This window comes from Elgaria multicarinata, chromosome 15 (genome assembly GCF_023053635.1).
Source record: "Elgaria multicarinata webbii isolate HBS135686 ecotype San Diego chromosome 15, rElgMul1.1.pri, whole genome shotgun sequence".
NCBI lineage: Eukaryota > Metazoa > Chordata > Lepidosauria > Squamata > Anguidae > Elgaria > Elgaria multicarinata.
Window position 1 is genome coordinate 5,417,672 of NC_086185.1, and position 16,581 is coordinate 5,434,252.

At 45.0% G+C, this 16,581-nt stretch overlaps 1 protein-coding gene across 2 annotated transcripts; it reads right to left on the minus strand.

Moving 5' to 3' along the window:
• Positions 1 to 782: 782 nt before the first annotated feature.
• F9 (coagulation factor IX) lies at positions 783 to 14,293 on the minus strand. 2 transcript variants are annotated; one of them, XM_063141910.1, is made up of 8 exons: positions 14,152 to 14,292; positions 12,758 to 12,921; positions 11,889 to 11,913; positions 10,895 to 11,008; positions 9,875 to 10,003; positions 8,275 to 8,498; positions 2,504 to 2,618; positions 783 to 1,811 (listed from the first exon to the last, which is right to left on the minus strand). In XM_063141910.1, the coding sequence occupies exons 1-8, from the start codon at positions 14,216 to 14,218 to the stop codon at positions 1,267 to 1,269; spliced, it is 1,383 nt and encodes a 460-aa protein (XP_062997980.1). In that variant the 5' UTR covers positions 14,219 to 14,292; the 3' UTR covers positions 783 to 1,266. The 2 variants fall into 2 exon arrangements, with proteins under 2 accessions (XP_062997980.1, XP_062997981.1); XM_063141911.1 differs by lacking the exon at positions 9,875 to 10,003 and having other exon boundaries at positions 14,152 to 14,293.
• Between the last annotated feature and the right edge of the window lie 2,288 nt (positions 14,294 to 16,581).

Sequence of the window (16,581 nt, forward strand, 5' to 3'; positions counted from 1 at the left end):
GACTACAACTCCCATCATCCCAGCCATGCAGCCAGTGGCTGGGGGTGATGGGGGTTGCAGTCCAGAATATCTAGAGGGTATCATATTGGGAAAGGTAACTATAGACCCATTATCTCTTCAACACTGGGATGCTACAGTTCCTTGTAAGGATTCCTAATGGACCATTTTAACAGATATTCCTGTATACGTGTATTGAATTCCATCAATAGTAACACACAAGTTCAAAGATTAAAAAGGGGTCTAGTTAATTACTACTGTAGGGCCAATCCTATAGAGGTAGGTCACTTTCCCCCCCTATACATTTTGTCTTAACAACGGCAAAGCACACAACACATCTTGGTCTTTTAATTGTGTCTTCCTGGTTCTGAATCTTACGCACTTTTATTTATTAAAAAAAAAGCTAGTTTTGCAAATCTGAATGTACAGTCTTAGGCTGCAATCAAATACCCACGTACCTGGGAGTAGGCTCCATTGAACTTGCTTCTGAGTAGACATGTATAGGATTGCACTGTTAGACTTTTAAAACTTTGCACAAATTGTTGATGACATCTTAAAAGTAGACAGGTTTACCACTTGAGCTGTAAAATGTATATGGTACTCCAGAGGGGGGGTTCCCCCCCGCCTAGAAATTTAAATTATACTGTAAATGTACTTGTAAAAATGTGTTAAATCTATATTGAAGAATTATTATAAACATTGTTAAATAAAGAAATATATATATATGAAAACGTTTCATTTTGTGGTGCTTGAATTCAAAACAACAATCGCCCGTTTTTGTTTTTTTAATGCAGTATTTTATTTGGGGTTTCATCATACTTCGTAATACAGACATGCAATGTGATTTTGCATTTTAATGCATTTGCCATGCTAATTTCCTAAGCTTCATTACTATCCAGTCTTTTGCCTTCACAACTCCCCTGTGAGGTAAGTACTTAAAAAAAATCTTTTGGAGCGATCTGGAGCTATTAGGGCTTGTTGAAAGAGTGTTGGTTTCAGTGACCCAAGCCCAGCAACTCTGCCTGTCGGTTGGTATTATGGTTATTATGATTTGATTTGATTTGATTTTCTGTACGACCCAATAGTTTGAAAACCTCTGGGCTGCTCACGGCAATTCAATACTACCTCTCATTTTCCTAGTAGCAATTCCCATGTAAACCATTTTCTAAAAGAAACATACGTTCAATTGTTTTAATTCTGTGGAACTATTTTGGGGGGTGGGGGGAAAGGACGAGGTTCCAGGGCACACCCTCTTTCCACATCCCTAATTCATCTAAGCCTTGTTTTTTCTCTTAACCACTTACTGTACCTGGAAACTCGGGTGTAGATGCCAAACTTGTCCGTCTGAGCACATTGCTCACCCCAGCTGGTGATCCCTGTGAGAAACCAGGTGTCCTCAATGTCGGTGGCGTGCGGACCTCCACTGTCACCTTGGCAAGTGTCCTGCGCTTCACCCGGATTGCCCGCGCAGAACATATTTTGCAAGATGGGGTACCTGCTGTTCCTCAAGCAGTTCGCCCGCTCGATATACTGAACCCTCAGCACTTGGAGGATGTTGGCCAGTCTCCCTTGGTGGAGGAGCGTGCCCCAGCCGCTCACCGTGGCTAATCCAAGTCGGAGCAGCTTGTTGGTGAAATCTCTGTCTGCGATGCAAATCGGAGTGACGTAATGGTTGAATTCCAGCGGCGACTCCAGCTCGAGGAGGGCAATGTCATTGTGGTACTTATTGGTCTTATTGTAGGTGGGGTGAGGGATCACCTTTATGACCCGGCGGCGCTGTTCAGTGTGGTCGTCAACATCCACATTATATTCACCTGGGTGAAAGAGCCCATGAGTCTTTTTAAAATCCTCCTCCTCCTCCTCCTCCTCCCCATCGTTGCATTCTGTGTGTGCTCTCACTAACTGTCTGAAGATCTCACTGGGTCCATCCCACAGTCTACGAGATTCAGTGTTGTACCCATAGACAGAATCAGGGGGGCAGGTATTTCTTAGGACCCTTAAGCCTCCCACCCTGCCAATCTTTTTTCCTGGAGCACAAATAGTCGCCGTGGTTTTCCTTGCACAACATCAGCAAATGCCTAAGAACGTAAGAAGAGCCAAGGGGTCCATCCAGTCCAGCATTCTGCTCACACAGTGCTCAACCAGTTGCCGTGGAAAACCCACCAGCAGGACACGAAGGCAACAGCCCCCTCCCGTCCATGTTCTCCATCAAATGATGTACAGTAGAATGTTCTACTTGCACTAATTTTGCATCAGTGCTAATCTGCATCAGTGCTAGTACACACATGTGAATTAGCACAAATCCCCCCCAAAAAAACTTAAAAACCAGCCCACAAATTTGCACAATCCATGTGACTTGGGGGACTGCAATAATCCACAGGCCAGATACCTAGAAATTCAAACTCATTTAAATCCATTCTGGATTTTTCTGACAGGCCTAGATTTGTGACAAAAATATGGCAAGGAAGAAGTGTCATCCCCACAGTCAGCTTGCTCCATTGCGTACCTGCTACAATACTGTGTATCTGAACCTCAGTGCAGTGAGCAGCGGTGACAATCCACTTCTCATTAATGATCGAACCTCCACAGAATCCTTTGCCGTCAGACTTCAGCAGATAAACCTGTGAGCAGAGAGGTTGTACCATCTCATGGGAAATTCATAAAACAGGTGGGGAGTCGTCTAACTCGGGGCAAGCCTCCGAGTTAGAATGCTGAGCTTGGCTGATGGCAAAAAGTGGAACTGAACGGCAGAACTGTATTTATAACACTTCATTGGTAAAGCGTGTGTGGTGTCTCCAGGGCAGTGAATATAGGCTTCCCAACAGGTTCTGGTGGGTGGGTGGGGAAGGCAGTGGGAAATTGGATGTCAAACTAGACCAGCCGTTGCTCTAATCCATCAGGGTTCTGGAAATCTGACCAGACTGAGGGCCTAGCTAGACCTACTGGGGAATCCGTGTGGGAGGAGGGGCCAGCCCGTGCTAAAAGTAGTGTGGGCCGTCGCCACTATCTACACGTAAGACGCGATGGGCTGCTAGAAGGACCCGTTGCGGCCACCATTTTTTTTTTAGTTTAAAGGGGCTGCGTGCGCAGGAGCGCACCACCGGAAAAGGTAGGTGGGTTTTTTTAAAAAAAATTGGGTCCCCTGCTCCCCCCTTCACCCGATGTACATTAATGGTGCTATATAAATAATAATAATAATAATAATAATAATAATAATAATAATAATAATAATAATAATTTCCCCTCCCCATGATCTCCCCTGGCCTCCAATCCCCCCGATCTCCCGATGTCCTCCATTTCCCACCCACCCCATGTCCTCTAGCCTCTGTTTCCTGCCCCCTCATGTCCCCTGGCCTGCAATCCTGCTGCCGCCGAGTCCCCAGCCTGTGATGCCGGCGCTGCCATGTCGCTGGCCTGTGATGCCGGTGCTGCCATGTCGCCAGCCTGTGATGCCCGGCCGGGGGACATGGCAGCGCTGGGCATCACAGGCCAGGGATGCGGACGTGGTGGGATCGCAGGCCAGGGGACATGGGGTGGGTGGGAAATGGAGGCCAGGGGATGCAGCGGTGGAGGCCAACACAGGCCAGGGGACTCAGCGGCAGTGGGAGCACTGCGGCCCGTCCACCGCTTTTCCTGGCTACTCGCATGTAAATGCGGTAGCCGGGAAATGCGGTGGAACGGTCCACATGCCCGCGGTCCCGGCCTCAGCCCGACCTGAGGCCGGGACTGTGGGAAAAACCAGGCTAAAAGGGAGGTTTCACCCCTGCCTAACCCAGGGATCCCCTGTGCGTCATCTGGATGCACAGGGGCGAGCCCGGGGCAAGCACCAGGCTAAACCTCCTTCTAGCAAGGCCCTGAGTGAATGTTGACTGTTCTAAGAGAATGGAGTGTGGGCCTCAAAATACCCTGGTCTGTGTTGATAGTCACCCAGGTACAATGGTCAGCATTCCCAGGTGTAGGCTCAGTAAGGTGGGGAAATAGTATATTTGGTTTTGGTCATTGACAAGTTTTGCCTGGGATTATCAAAGTTCGCATGCGAATGTCAATGGTAACCGAATTTTAGAAACCACTGTCCTATTGACTGAGACTAAGGCTGTCATCCTATGATCCCTGAGGCAGCACTCAGGAGCCAAGATATATGTGGGTCTCCCTCTCTGAAGTCAGGAGAGCTCTGAGCTCAATTCCCCATCTGCTCTCTGCAGGAACATCCATCTTACACAACTCTCTGATATTGGAGAAGGGAGGACCAGGGGAGTGGTGAGGGTGGTTTGGGGGAGTGGATTCCAAGCCTTCACAACTCCCAAATGCTCCCCCAACATGGGAGAAGATGGGAGGAATCTTGCTTGCAATGGGACGGAAATAGTTGGCTATTTGGAATGGAGGCAAATGCTGCAAATGGCAGGTTGATGTCTTGGTTCACACATAAGACTGCAAACCTAGGCATTCATAGTTGCAAGTAAGACCCTTTGAACATAGTGAGGGTTATTTGATTCATTCATTCGTTTACAAGATGTGTACAAGAGATGTGATGCATCTTGTAAAAGTATACGTGATCTGAAATAGATTCAGACCACAATAAAACAAAAGCAGCATTTCTGTATATAAAAATGGTAAATATGAAATGTTAAAAAGTAAAAGCAGTGTTAAAAACAGAGGAAGGATGTTTTTAACACAAAAACTATTGACTAAACCAATGTTCCATCTTGATGTTTTGGACATCAATTCCCACCAGCCTTAGCCAGCATGGTAGGAATTCTGGGGACTGTACTGTAAAACATCTAGGAGGCATCAGTTTGGGGAAGGCGTCAGGGCTAAACAATAACACATCTTTACATGGCACCAAAATGGGAACAAAATCAATGGCAGCTGAGTGTTCCTTTGGAGTGCACACCACAAACATGGCAGCACTGCCACTGAGAAGGCCCTGCCCCCACCCAGTTCTCTTCTGCAGGTGGCCTCACCTGGGCCAGGAAGTCTGCTGAACATTTTCAAGAGCAGTAGGCTCGTAAGGGAACTTGTGGATCTTCAGCTACCCTGGATTCCTTATCTGAGTGGCACTGACACAATCATGTATCCTAAGGATCAGCAGTCTTGGGAAATAATTCTCCTAAGGTCAAAGGGAAGCCACTGATTTCCAAATTTCACAGTTCTGGGCTAGATGGGCCAGTGATGTGACTAGATGGGACTGAGAGCTTATCCCTATTTAGATATGATTTGTGCAACTGTTGCAGCGAGATTAAAAGTAGTTATTATGAGAAAATATCTCTAGAGGGCAGCAGAGGCTGAATGGTAGGCATTTAACAGACATAATAACCGGACAAGGAGTAGAAGAGGTTTAAGAAAGAGAAAGAAAGAAAGAAAGAAAGAAAGAAAGAAAGAAAGAACACAAGGTAGGACTTACAACTAATAGAGTTGGAAGGGGCCTCTAAGGCCATCCAATCCACCCCCCTGCTCAATGCAGGAATCCACTTTAAAGCATACTTGACAGATGGTTGTCCAGCTGCCTCTTGAAGGCCTCTAGTGTGGGAGAGCCCACAACCTCACTAGGTCATGGGTTCCATTATCAAAGTGCTCTAACAGTCAGGATGTTTTTTCCTGATGTCCAGCCGGATTCTAGCTTCCTGTATCTTGAGCCCATTAGACCATGTTCTGCACTCTGGGAGGATCGAGAAGAGATCCTGGCCCTCCTCTGTTTGACAACCTTTCAAGTATTTGAAGAGTGCTATCATGTCTCCCCTCAGCCTTCTCTTCTCCAGACTAAACATGCCCAGTTCTTTCAGCCGCTCCTCATAGGGCTTTGTTTCCAGACCCCTGATCATCCTGGTTGCCCTCCTTTGAACCCCCTTCAGCTTGTCTGCATCCTTCTTGAAGTGTGGTGCCCAGAACTGCACACAGTACTCAAGATGAGGTTGAACCAGTGCCAAATAGAGGGGAACCAATACCCTGCACGATTTGGAAGCTATACTTCTATCAATGCAGCCCAAAACAGCATTTGCTTTTTTTTTACAGCCACATCTGTTGGCTCATATTCAGCTTGTGATCTACAACAACTCCAAGATTCTTCTCACTTGTAATACTGTAATCAGCAAGCACTCTCCTCATCACTGCTGCAGCCCACTCTCTATGAACTGGGCCACAAGAGTCCCCGCTGAGTGCTTGTGATGCTCATGGGTGTATCAGCAGCCGCTCGCCCTGGCTTCAGGCCCTTCCTCTCTGCTGTGTTAATGGTGTCCGCCTTTCACGGCTTGGGACCACAATACCTAATGGAACACCTCCCAACATGAACCTACCCGCTCACTGCGCTCAACATCTAAGGTCCTCCTCCGAGTGCCTACTCCGAGGGAAACTCAGAAGATGGCAACATGGGAGAGGGCCTTTTCAGTGATGGCCCCTTGACTGTGGAATGATCTCCCTGATGAGGCTCACCTAGTGCCAACATTGTTATCTTTCAGCCCCAGGTCAAGACTTTTCTCTTCTCCCAGGCATTTAACAGCATTTAACAACATATGCCAAGTTCGTTTGTTTTTTAATGGACCCCAGAACTGTTGTTGTTTAAATGGATACTGTTGTTTTATATGGTTGTTTTTTATATTTTTGATGGTTTTAAATTTTGTATACTTTTTAATGTTCACTGTTTTTAACTTTTGTAAAAACAGAGCTTCGGCCATGGGGCGATATATAAATTTAATAAATAAATAAACAAATAAATAATAAATAAATGCACGTGGGGGGAATGGGCACTTCCCAGATCCTCTGGAAATTGTGTGGTGAGAGGCTGTTCCAATGAACACCGCCCCCCCTAAGCACAGGTCTGCACTCGCACTGAGCACGTCCAACTGGGTCCGCAAGGGCTGGACGCAGGGGATGCGCTGTACATGTGGACCCAGTCAAACACTTGCACCATCCCTATGAACAACTGAGCTGTCGGATAAGTCCCAGTGAGACAAAAGCAGAACCTGTGCCAATATGAAGCAGGTACTCCAAATGGAATTTCCAATGGTGGTCAACTCAAATATTTTGATTTCTTCTCAAATCTTTGAACTCAAATTGGAGACCAGATCCATCAGCCCCATCCAACTCAAACAGTGCTAGCGGAGCTCTGCTGAATTTTTCTGTTGCAAAAGCTACAGAATTTTTCTGTTGCCCATTAACCTTGCACAACTGGTTGTATAAGCAGTTGTTCGATGGGCACAAGAGTGGAAAGTGGTTGCACAACCCATTGTGCAGTGTCTGCAGGCAGAATGCACAACATTTCACAAGAGGTTGCACAATAAAATACGGAACTGCTTGTGTGATCGCACTTGCACACACATAACTTTAGTTGGAGTCTTCTCTTGCTGGGGTTGCCATATTCTGAATCCACAAAACTGGGACAATTGTGTGTGTGTGGGGGGGGGGGAGGCTATTTAAAAAAAACACCAAAAAACTGAGCAATGTATAAAGGTCTAGGGAAAGCACAATTTTTGCAAAGCCCAGTTTTACAACTGTAAAACCAGACATCTTAAATCCACTGCAACTTACTTCCAAGTAACAGATTTGAGGCTTGCAACCCAATTCCAAGAAGGTGGATTTTTGAAGGGTGTTTTTTGGGGGAGTGACTTTTCTTTCCTTTCTCCCCTCTCTCCTTTCCTCTCCTTCACCCCCTCGTCCCCCACTCGCTCGCTCCCTCCTGTCCCCCACAAAACTCTCTTTCCTCCCCCACAAATAACCCAGCAGCTCCGCCCCACTCTTACCCTAAAGGTCTGACCACAACCAGCCAAGCGCACCAAACTCCTTTGCATGGCTGGGACTCAGGTAGCCTGAGGAGGGCACGTGCGCCTTTCCTCGCTGTTGTTCCTCTTCTACGCAGCCGCAGGCGCAATAAGGTGAGTCATGGTGAGTGACTCAGATGAGCCTGTGGAGGAGCGGTGATGCTCTGGAAAAGGTGCCAGATTGATGCGACTTTTTCTCTGCTGCCGCCGCTCCACTAAGCAGGCTCAAGGCACCATTTTGGAAGTCAGAATTTCTCCAGCCAGCTGGACCAGGAATCTGGGATTCTTGCCCAGCCGGTCAGGACATTTCAGAATCTCCTGGAAATCAGGACATTCCCAGTTTTCCAGGATGTACGGCAACCCTATCTCTTGCACATGCATCAGAACATAGAGCAATGGCACACCTGGATAGTGCATATGAGGGATTATATTTTACAAGAGGGATCGGTCCTCTTACAACTGCTCGATGGCCATTGCACGATTCCGGCCCCCCAGGGCTGCAAAACAACACCACTGATGGTCCTACCTGCCAAGGCACTTCCCCCTTCTTGCTTTCGCGGCCACCAACCACTCGAACACCGATGGCTTTCCTGGAAACTATCTGGGTGGCATTCTCTGACTCTTCTCCTGCCTCAAGGTCATTGTCGGTAACATTGGTGGAGATGTTCCAGTGCTCAATTAGGTTTGGGCTGCGGGTGAGTTTATTGTTTGTTGCCTCTGGAGCTGTAATTCTTCCACATGGAAAGGGAACTGTGGTAGGGGGAATAAAGCAAAAACAAGAAGGCCCCTGTGCATCTGACAAAGTGGCCTCTAGCTGATGGAAGCATGGCACGTGCAGAAAGTAGGACATGACCGACAACTAGACCTCTGGGTGATTTGCTGTTGAAGGGCAGGGGGTAGTGTCGTGACTCCCAATAGTTTAATAATGGCAAGTAACACACTTACAACTCCTCTGCCATGGCTAGCATGCTAAATCAAGCATGGGCAACATGTGGCCTGCAGGTTGCAAAGCCCCTGAGCCTTTTTTTGGTCCCTTTTTTGGCCCCGCATGGGATCTGGGGGTGGGGGAATGCAGCCCCCCCCCCGATCCCATGTCTGGAAGTCATGCCATCCCATGCTAAACGCCCATCACTTATCTCTCAACTTTCATCTTCCTCACTTGTAGAATAGGATTCCTAATTGGTTGCCTTTGGCCAAGCCTTAGAGTCATTTGCGCTAGGATCCCTGTTGTGCTGTACCACAGTTGCAGATTTGTATTTCTCTGTGCAGCTTATTTTTGATCAGGGATCCTAACACTCTGTACCAAGTTCTCTCTCCTTTTCCTGAAGTGTGTATTGTTTCCCCTACCTCTTCTCCACATCACTGCTTGCTGCTGGTGAGGGTGGACAAATGAAATGGGTATGTGCACCTAAGTCGAATGTCAGTGCAATGACAAATGATGAGAAGGTGACTGACACCCCCTTCTTTTGGGAAGAGCCATCTTCCTATCGAGGTAATGGAATGCATCTGGCTGATGGAGTAGCTCTCCTGGCATGAACCTATCTGAACTCAACTCTCATTGTCTAAGGCTCTCTTCCAAGGCTGGGAAGGTGGCAACCATGGAGAGGGACTTCTCAGTGATGGCCACCCCATTACGGAATGAATACCCCAGCAAGGCCCACCTGGCACCAACATTGCTATCTTTTTCTTGTCAGGTTAAGGCCTATTCCAGGCATTTGGCAGCATATGATAGATTTTTAATCAGCTTGTGGGATATTTTTTTGGATATATACGTGTGTCTGCTCTGTTTATGAGCTTGTAGCTAAGGTGATTTTATGTTATGCATCATGCTGTATTTTTTATGGTTTTAATCTCTGCAAACCACCCAGAGAGCTTTGGATCCCGGCAGTATAGAAATCTCATGAATCATAGAGTTGGAAGGGGCCTGTAAAGCCATCAAGTCCAGCTCCCTGCTCAATGCTGGAATCTAGCTGGAATCTATCTCAAAGCATCCCTGACAGATGGCTGCCCAGCTGCCTCTTGAAGGCCTCCAGTGTGGGAGAGCCCACCACCTCCCTAGGTCATGGGTTCCATTGCCACTAGCACTTCTCATGCCACTTCTTGGCTTTCCAAATGCTTTGGCCTACCTGTGGGTTCACAGCCCCTCTTGTCTTTCATCAGTCTGTATCCAGGAACACAAGCACACACCGCCTTTTCGGGTGGGCTGGTCTTACAAATCTGTTTGCAGCCCCCATTCCTCATGTCACAAGTCGCATCTGAGTGGAGGTTACAGGGAAGGAGAATCCAATTTAACTACAGGTAAGGATGCCTAAAATATGAGACTAGAAGAGACTTCATAGAATCATAGAATGGTAGAGTTGGAAGGGGTCTCTAAGGCCATTGAGTCCAAACCCCCTGCTCAATGCAGGAACCCACCTTAAAGCATCCCAGACAGATGGCTGTCCAGCTGCCTCTTGAAGGCCTCTAGTGTGGGAGAGCCCAAGACCTCCGTGGGTCATTGGTTCCATTGTTGTTCTGCTCTAACAGGAGGTTTTTCCTGAGGTCCAACCAGAATCTGGCTTCCTGAGCCCATGATTCTGTGTCCTGCAGTCTGGGATGATTGAGAAGAGATCCTGGCCCTCCTCTGTGTGACAACCTTTCAAGTATTTGAAGAGTCCTATCAAGTCTCCTGTCAATCTTCGCTTCTCCAGGCTAAACTTGCCTAGTTCTTTCAGTCTCTCCTCATAAGGTGTTGGGGGGTGGTGGAAGGGAGACAAGATGGGGGTTGATGAAGAAATCTTGTCATTGGTCATATTTTGGAGCGGTTCACCCAGGCATCTTTAGCACACGAGGACTTTGGCAGATATGCCCCTCCCCAAAGCCCTGCCCCCTGAAGCTCAGCAGGGAGAGGAACCCCCCCCCCCAGTGTATCAGTGATTGAAGATAACAGCAAGGATTCCCTTTCACTCACCTCCCCTATTGGGAAGGTGATTGGCACACTAAGTGCTTTGCCTTCCTTGTGTGGGGCAGGTGAAGCCACTCCACATGAGGACTGGCTGGAGCAGCGCTCCTCCAGATGGGGCAGCTTCACTTGGAGATTGCTGGTTACTTAATGCCCACTTGATTCATGGCGCTGAGCAATGGGGTAACCACTTCCGTTCACACACCTAATTCGCAGTTCCTTCCTTCATAACCAGGCGGGCACCAACAGAGGTAGTTGCTAATATCGTCTTGACACCGAGCTCCATTCTGACAGGGATTCGAATCGCATTGATCTCCATCTTGGAAATGAAGGTTGAATTGGAATTGTAAACTGGATCATCCCGAGAGTAATAGTATCAGTTCTACATCACTATTCACATACTCTAAAGCCACTTTCACCCATCCCGGTGCCGTTCAGATGTTTTTGATTACAACTCACAACATGTTTGACCATTGGCCATGCTAGCTTTAGCCGATGGGAGTTGAAGTCCCACAATATCATTGGGCAATTTAGTCTGGCCTATACCAGAAATGTGTTAGTCTTTAAGGTACCACAGTACTTTTTGTTGGTTTCAGTGTAATTCTGCAAGATTTTCAAAACGATGGCAAATTTGATTGCACTTCTTATCATATTTGTGATATGAATAGATGTGATTAGAGCAACCATATGTGCAATACTGTTTTTATTCATCGTATCCCAAAACTTTGACTAACAAAGAAGTCAAATGTCTTCCATGTAATGGCCTTTCCATGACTCCTACTTGAATATAATTGCTCTATTTTGAATATTAAGTTAGGGTGACCATGTGAAAAGGAGGACAGGGCTCCTGTATTTTTAACAGTTGTGTTGAAAAGGGAATTTCTGCAGGTGTCATTTGTATATATGGAGAACCTGGTGAAATTTCCTCTTCATCACAAGAGTTAAAGCTGCAGGAGCCCTTTTAAATCTGGTCACTGTAGTATAGCTCCTGCGCCTTTAACTGTTGTGATGAAGAGGGAATTTCACCAGGTTCTCCATATATACAAATAACAACTGCTGAAATTCCCTTTTCTCTGCAAGTGTTAAAGATACAGGAGCCCTGTCCTCCTTTTCACATGGTCACCCTAATTAAGTACTGTAAAGTATTTGAAGTGAGATTTATTTATTTTTGTAAAAAGAAAAAAGAAAAAAGGACTTACCAAGATAGACCAGCCAAAATTCCCTCTACAAGGAAAAAAATATCAAATTGAATTCAAATGTAAATGCAAGCAGAGAATTAATTAATGTGTATAAGCCAAACTAGTTAATATATGTAAGTCATTCATGCTACATATATGTGGAGATCCAGCACTTATACTCTGATGCTAATCATGTCTTGTCAGAAATCATCAGGGCAGGGCATTTGCAAGAAAATCCAGAATACACTATTTGTCATAGAATTCAGATTCTACTTTTATTTTATTTTTTTAAAAAATCTAGTAATTATTGATGCAAATGTACATGTGAAAGTGTGAGGAGTGATGTTAAAATTACAAAAGCCAAGCATCCACTGAATAATATTCCCTCCAGCTTTAGTGACTCACACAATTCCCTGACATGCCCCATGCCCAGTGAAGCAAAAATTATATCACATTTTTTAAAAATGCAGAATACATTAAACAATAAGAGTAATAACCACACACTTTGCTTAGTGACAGGAAGTCATACAACCAAGAAGAAATGGGTTATTGGGCAGTTAAATGTGCAATAAATAAATAAATGCACATAATAATATTGATCTTAGTAAAAAAAATCTGGATTTACTTTAGCAGAAAAACTGTGTGTGCGCGCATGTGTGTGTGTGCATTAAGTCCCATGATGTTTAATAGGGTTTACATAGGTTTGGAGTACTAATTATGTTTCGTGAAGTACCCTAACATAGCTATTTAGATGTAAACACCCTGGGCTCAATGGGACTTACTTCTGAGTAGACATATATAGAATTGCATGGTGTGCTCTTTTTCTTGCAAATCACAAAAGCACCGAATGGCACCATTTTAGATCTTTCATTCTAGCAATCGAGACTGACCGTTTTCTCGTCGTTTTCAAAGACTTCCCTTGCTTCCTCATAACTGCATTTCTCTTCGATGCACTCACGTTCAAGGTTATCTCGGACCATTTCCTCCAGTCGTCCAGCATTGTACCTTTTATAGCGGTATAAAACGGCACTCGCTTCTTCCTGGTTTATAAAAACTTCAAGATGCAAAGAAATGATGTGGAGAGAGATTGAGAGAGAGGAATGTAGAAAAATTAACTTCAATTGTGACTGCCCCAAATTCCTGCTCCTATTGTGTAGCTCCTTTGAAAACCCATGGGTGTTAAGATGCTTTTCTTGAGAGTGATGTAGGGCTGGAGATCTCACCACAGTCACAAGCTCACCTGGTTGGCCTTTGGCAAGCCATTATTTTCTTAGTTTCAACTCAGACATAAGCTGCTACATCAGAGGTCCCCAACCTCTTGCTTGTTCACATATGATGTCTGAACTGTGAAATACAAGAGTGGTGCGATCCAGGAACAAGACGGGATGCTTAAGCCATACTGAAAACCTATCTAAGGATTCCTTTTCTAAGGATTTTGTATCCCCTCCCCTTATTACGATAATAATTAAACTTCTTTTTTGTGACCTCTGGCTTATTGGCCAAAGTTAAGGCACAACAATCCATGTAGACGAAATTAGATGCTTGCTAGTCTGATTGATTAGAAGGGCAGAGATACCGGCAAGGTTGGAGGGTTTACCCTCCCATTGAAAACAAGGAGACTTTATGCTCATTGCTTTGGCTCCTAGTTTTAGTACATAGTCATGAATGCATCCTAAAAATGGACACAAGGAAAACATCTAAACATTGAACCAAGTAGGATATACTTTATGTGGGCTGGGTTTTTTAAACAACAACAACAACAACATATTCCTCATCCACTCCATCTGCTAAGGTAAACGCCAAAATTAGCATAGACATAAAATAAGATACAGATAAAACAGTAATGTGCTTGAAGTATAAACTCCATGGACATGTTCCAAGTTGTAGTTAAAAAAATATCCCCTTGCAATTATGTTCCAATGTTGACATAATTGCGTTGTTTTTTCTTCATTATTACTGGTCTGTAACTTCAAGTTAATTGTAACTGTTAGATTGCTTCCTACTTCTGTATTTCATGAGGGATTATATCTAAACGTAACACTTTACATTATGGATTTTAAAGCTCTCCAGAAAAAGCCCCCAGCTCTTTAAAGGTGGGTCATATATATGTTATTTCTATAGTAACTACATTTTCTTCAGTAGTTCTGCAAAAAAGAAGAAGAAGCTATCCGGGAAACATTTCATGTTATTTGTAAATGATTGATTCCTTATCAAATGGCAGAACCTGCTCTTATCCCAAGTCGAAAGAAACACAGATGACTTGTTAGCTTTAAAAGGAGCCTACCTGCACATTTGGTGTGGAGGAAACATCCCAGCAGACAAACGGCAAGCGCGAAGAAGCTATTCAACATTTTCTTAAAACGGTGCAACTGCTTTGCTAATGCATCACCAACTGGGAGCTACTGAATCAATTGTTCCAAAGTGCAAGTACATATTTGTTTTGTTTGGGGCTCAACTCTGAGGTCATCTTTGAAGGGGCAGATCCGGAAGTTTCTAAAATGGCTCTTCCCCATTTTAGAATAATTAGCCAGGACAAAATTTCACATGTGGCTGCTCCTACTATTTACATAAGAGCATAAGAAATAGGGATGTGCTCTCCGCCCCGCAATTATCTGGTAACTGCAAACATCCATGGAGCATTCAATCTTCCAGCGTGGAGATTGGCCGCTTCTAAACCCATCAGATAATGTAATATGCCAATAGCTTTGACAATTCTTGCAACATCAAGTGGGCCTTAGCATTTGGCAAGCAGCCAGCTTGGATGACTACTTGACCATCCCAGATAATGTGGATAGGGAGACCCTTTTCTCCTTCTCTCAAAATACTAGAACCCAATGGGGTCACAACCCATGAAGCTGATTGGTGGGATATTCAGGACAGATAAAAGGAAGGACTTCTTCACACAGCACAAAGTTAAATTATGGAATTCACTACCACAAGATGTAGTGATGGCCACCAATTTGGATGGCTTTAAAAGGGGATTGGATAAATTCTTGGAAGAGAAGGCTATCCATGGCTACTAGCCTTGATGGCTATGTGCTACCTCCAGTATCCAAGGCAGTAAGCCTGTGTGCACCAGTTGCTGGAAAACATGGGTGGGAGGGTGCTGTTGCACCATGTCCTGCTTGTGGGCTTCCTGGTTGACAGCTGGTTGGCATACTATGTGAACACAGAGTGTTAGACTAGATGGACCCTCGGTCTGATCCAGCAGGACTGTTCCGATGTTCTTATGAAGGAGAATGGTATACAAGTCCCCAGAACATTCCCGGTGGAGAACCTCGCTGTAGACCTAAACTGGAGAAGGTGCTTGAAGGGATGTAAACATGGTAAACTTACTTGAGCAGCATCTACACTATTGCTTTAAAATGGTTTAGAACACTGGTGACAACTGATGGGGCCCAGAACACACTCCATATACAGTTTTCAAACCATTTTCAAAGTGTCATGTCCTGCTTGGTGTAGATCTGGCCTCTGTCGTTTATTCTTGATTAATATGATTCTTTAGCCTTCAACAATTAGTAACCATCATCTCCAAATCTTAAAAGTACTGTTACCTCTAGGCAATACAGCACGTGCACATTTTATGTAGATGGCATCCTCCTTGGTCTTCCTCTTTGGTGATGCATTTTGTCTTTGTTTGCAATGTGTCAATGCCACCCTGCCCACATAATGCTCTGCCATTATTATTTGATTTGATTTGATTTAAGACATTTTATTCCACTTCTTAGGCAGAGCTATATAAAAGAAAGTTTACAGTTAATCATTAAGACATCAGTCGGTTGTGATGTTTTGCCCTCTCACTAAAGCCTCCTCCAGACAGGGCTACTGTTTTCATCTGAGATCAATTCCCATCGTGAATAGTCACTCCCCCACCCTACCAAAGTGGCAGCCAGGTAATTTACAGATTTGAATGCTTTCCCCCACGCCAAAGGAAATCCCTGCATGTAGAAAGCTAGGACATCAGCGAGATGGGTTATAGCATAAGTGGGCAACTCATTGCCCTTGAGCCACATGCAGCCCTAAGAAACTTCCCCTGTGACTTGCCGCAGGTGTTCACATGGCTGCCACTCCCACCTTGAATTCCCACCCCCTTCTCACACACACTGTGTCCTTTGCCCCAGCACAATCTTCATCAGGGCCATGGGTGGGAGAAAGGAAAACCCTATTTTGATCAGGATAGATGGTGTGTGAGGAGGCTGATGCCTCTCCATCCCTGTCCATAATTTAACCTGATCAAAATAGGGCTTTCCTTGCTGCTAGCAGCAGCAGAGATACAGCAATCCTGAGAGTTGGAGGGGGAGAAATAGTGGTCCTATTTGTGTGTGGGTGTGGGTGGGTGGGTGGACAGGGGATTAAATGGTGTGTGTAGTTGTGCCCTGTGACTCGCCCAAAAAGATGCTATAAAATGAAGGTGGGAAAATCTGGAAGCGAGGGATGAACTATAGGGAAAAAGGAGCAGAGAGAGGTTCATTATAGTTGGCAGATGAATAAACCAACAATTCAACAACAACACTTTACACATAAAAGGCAGGCCCTAAATACTTCACCTTAACAACTCAAATGCATTTAGGATATCTTGTTCTTCTAATCTTGTCTTCCTAGTTCTGAACCTTGCATGCTTTTGTTTATGAAACACTAAAACTGAATGTACATTCTTAGATTGGCAGAACTTGGCACAAATCCTTGTGGATCTTAAACAGTTGTGCAATGTACA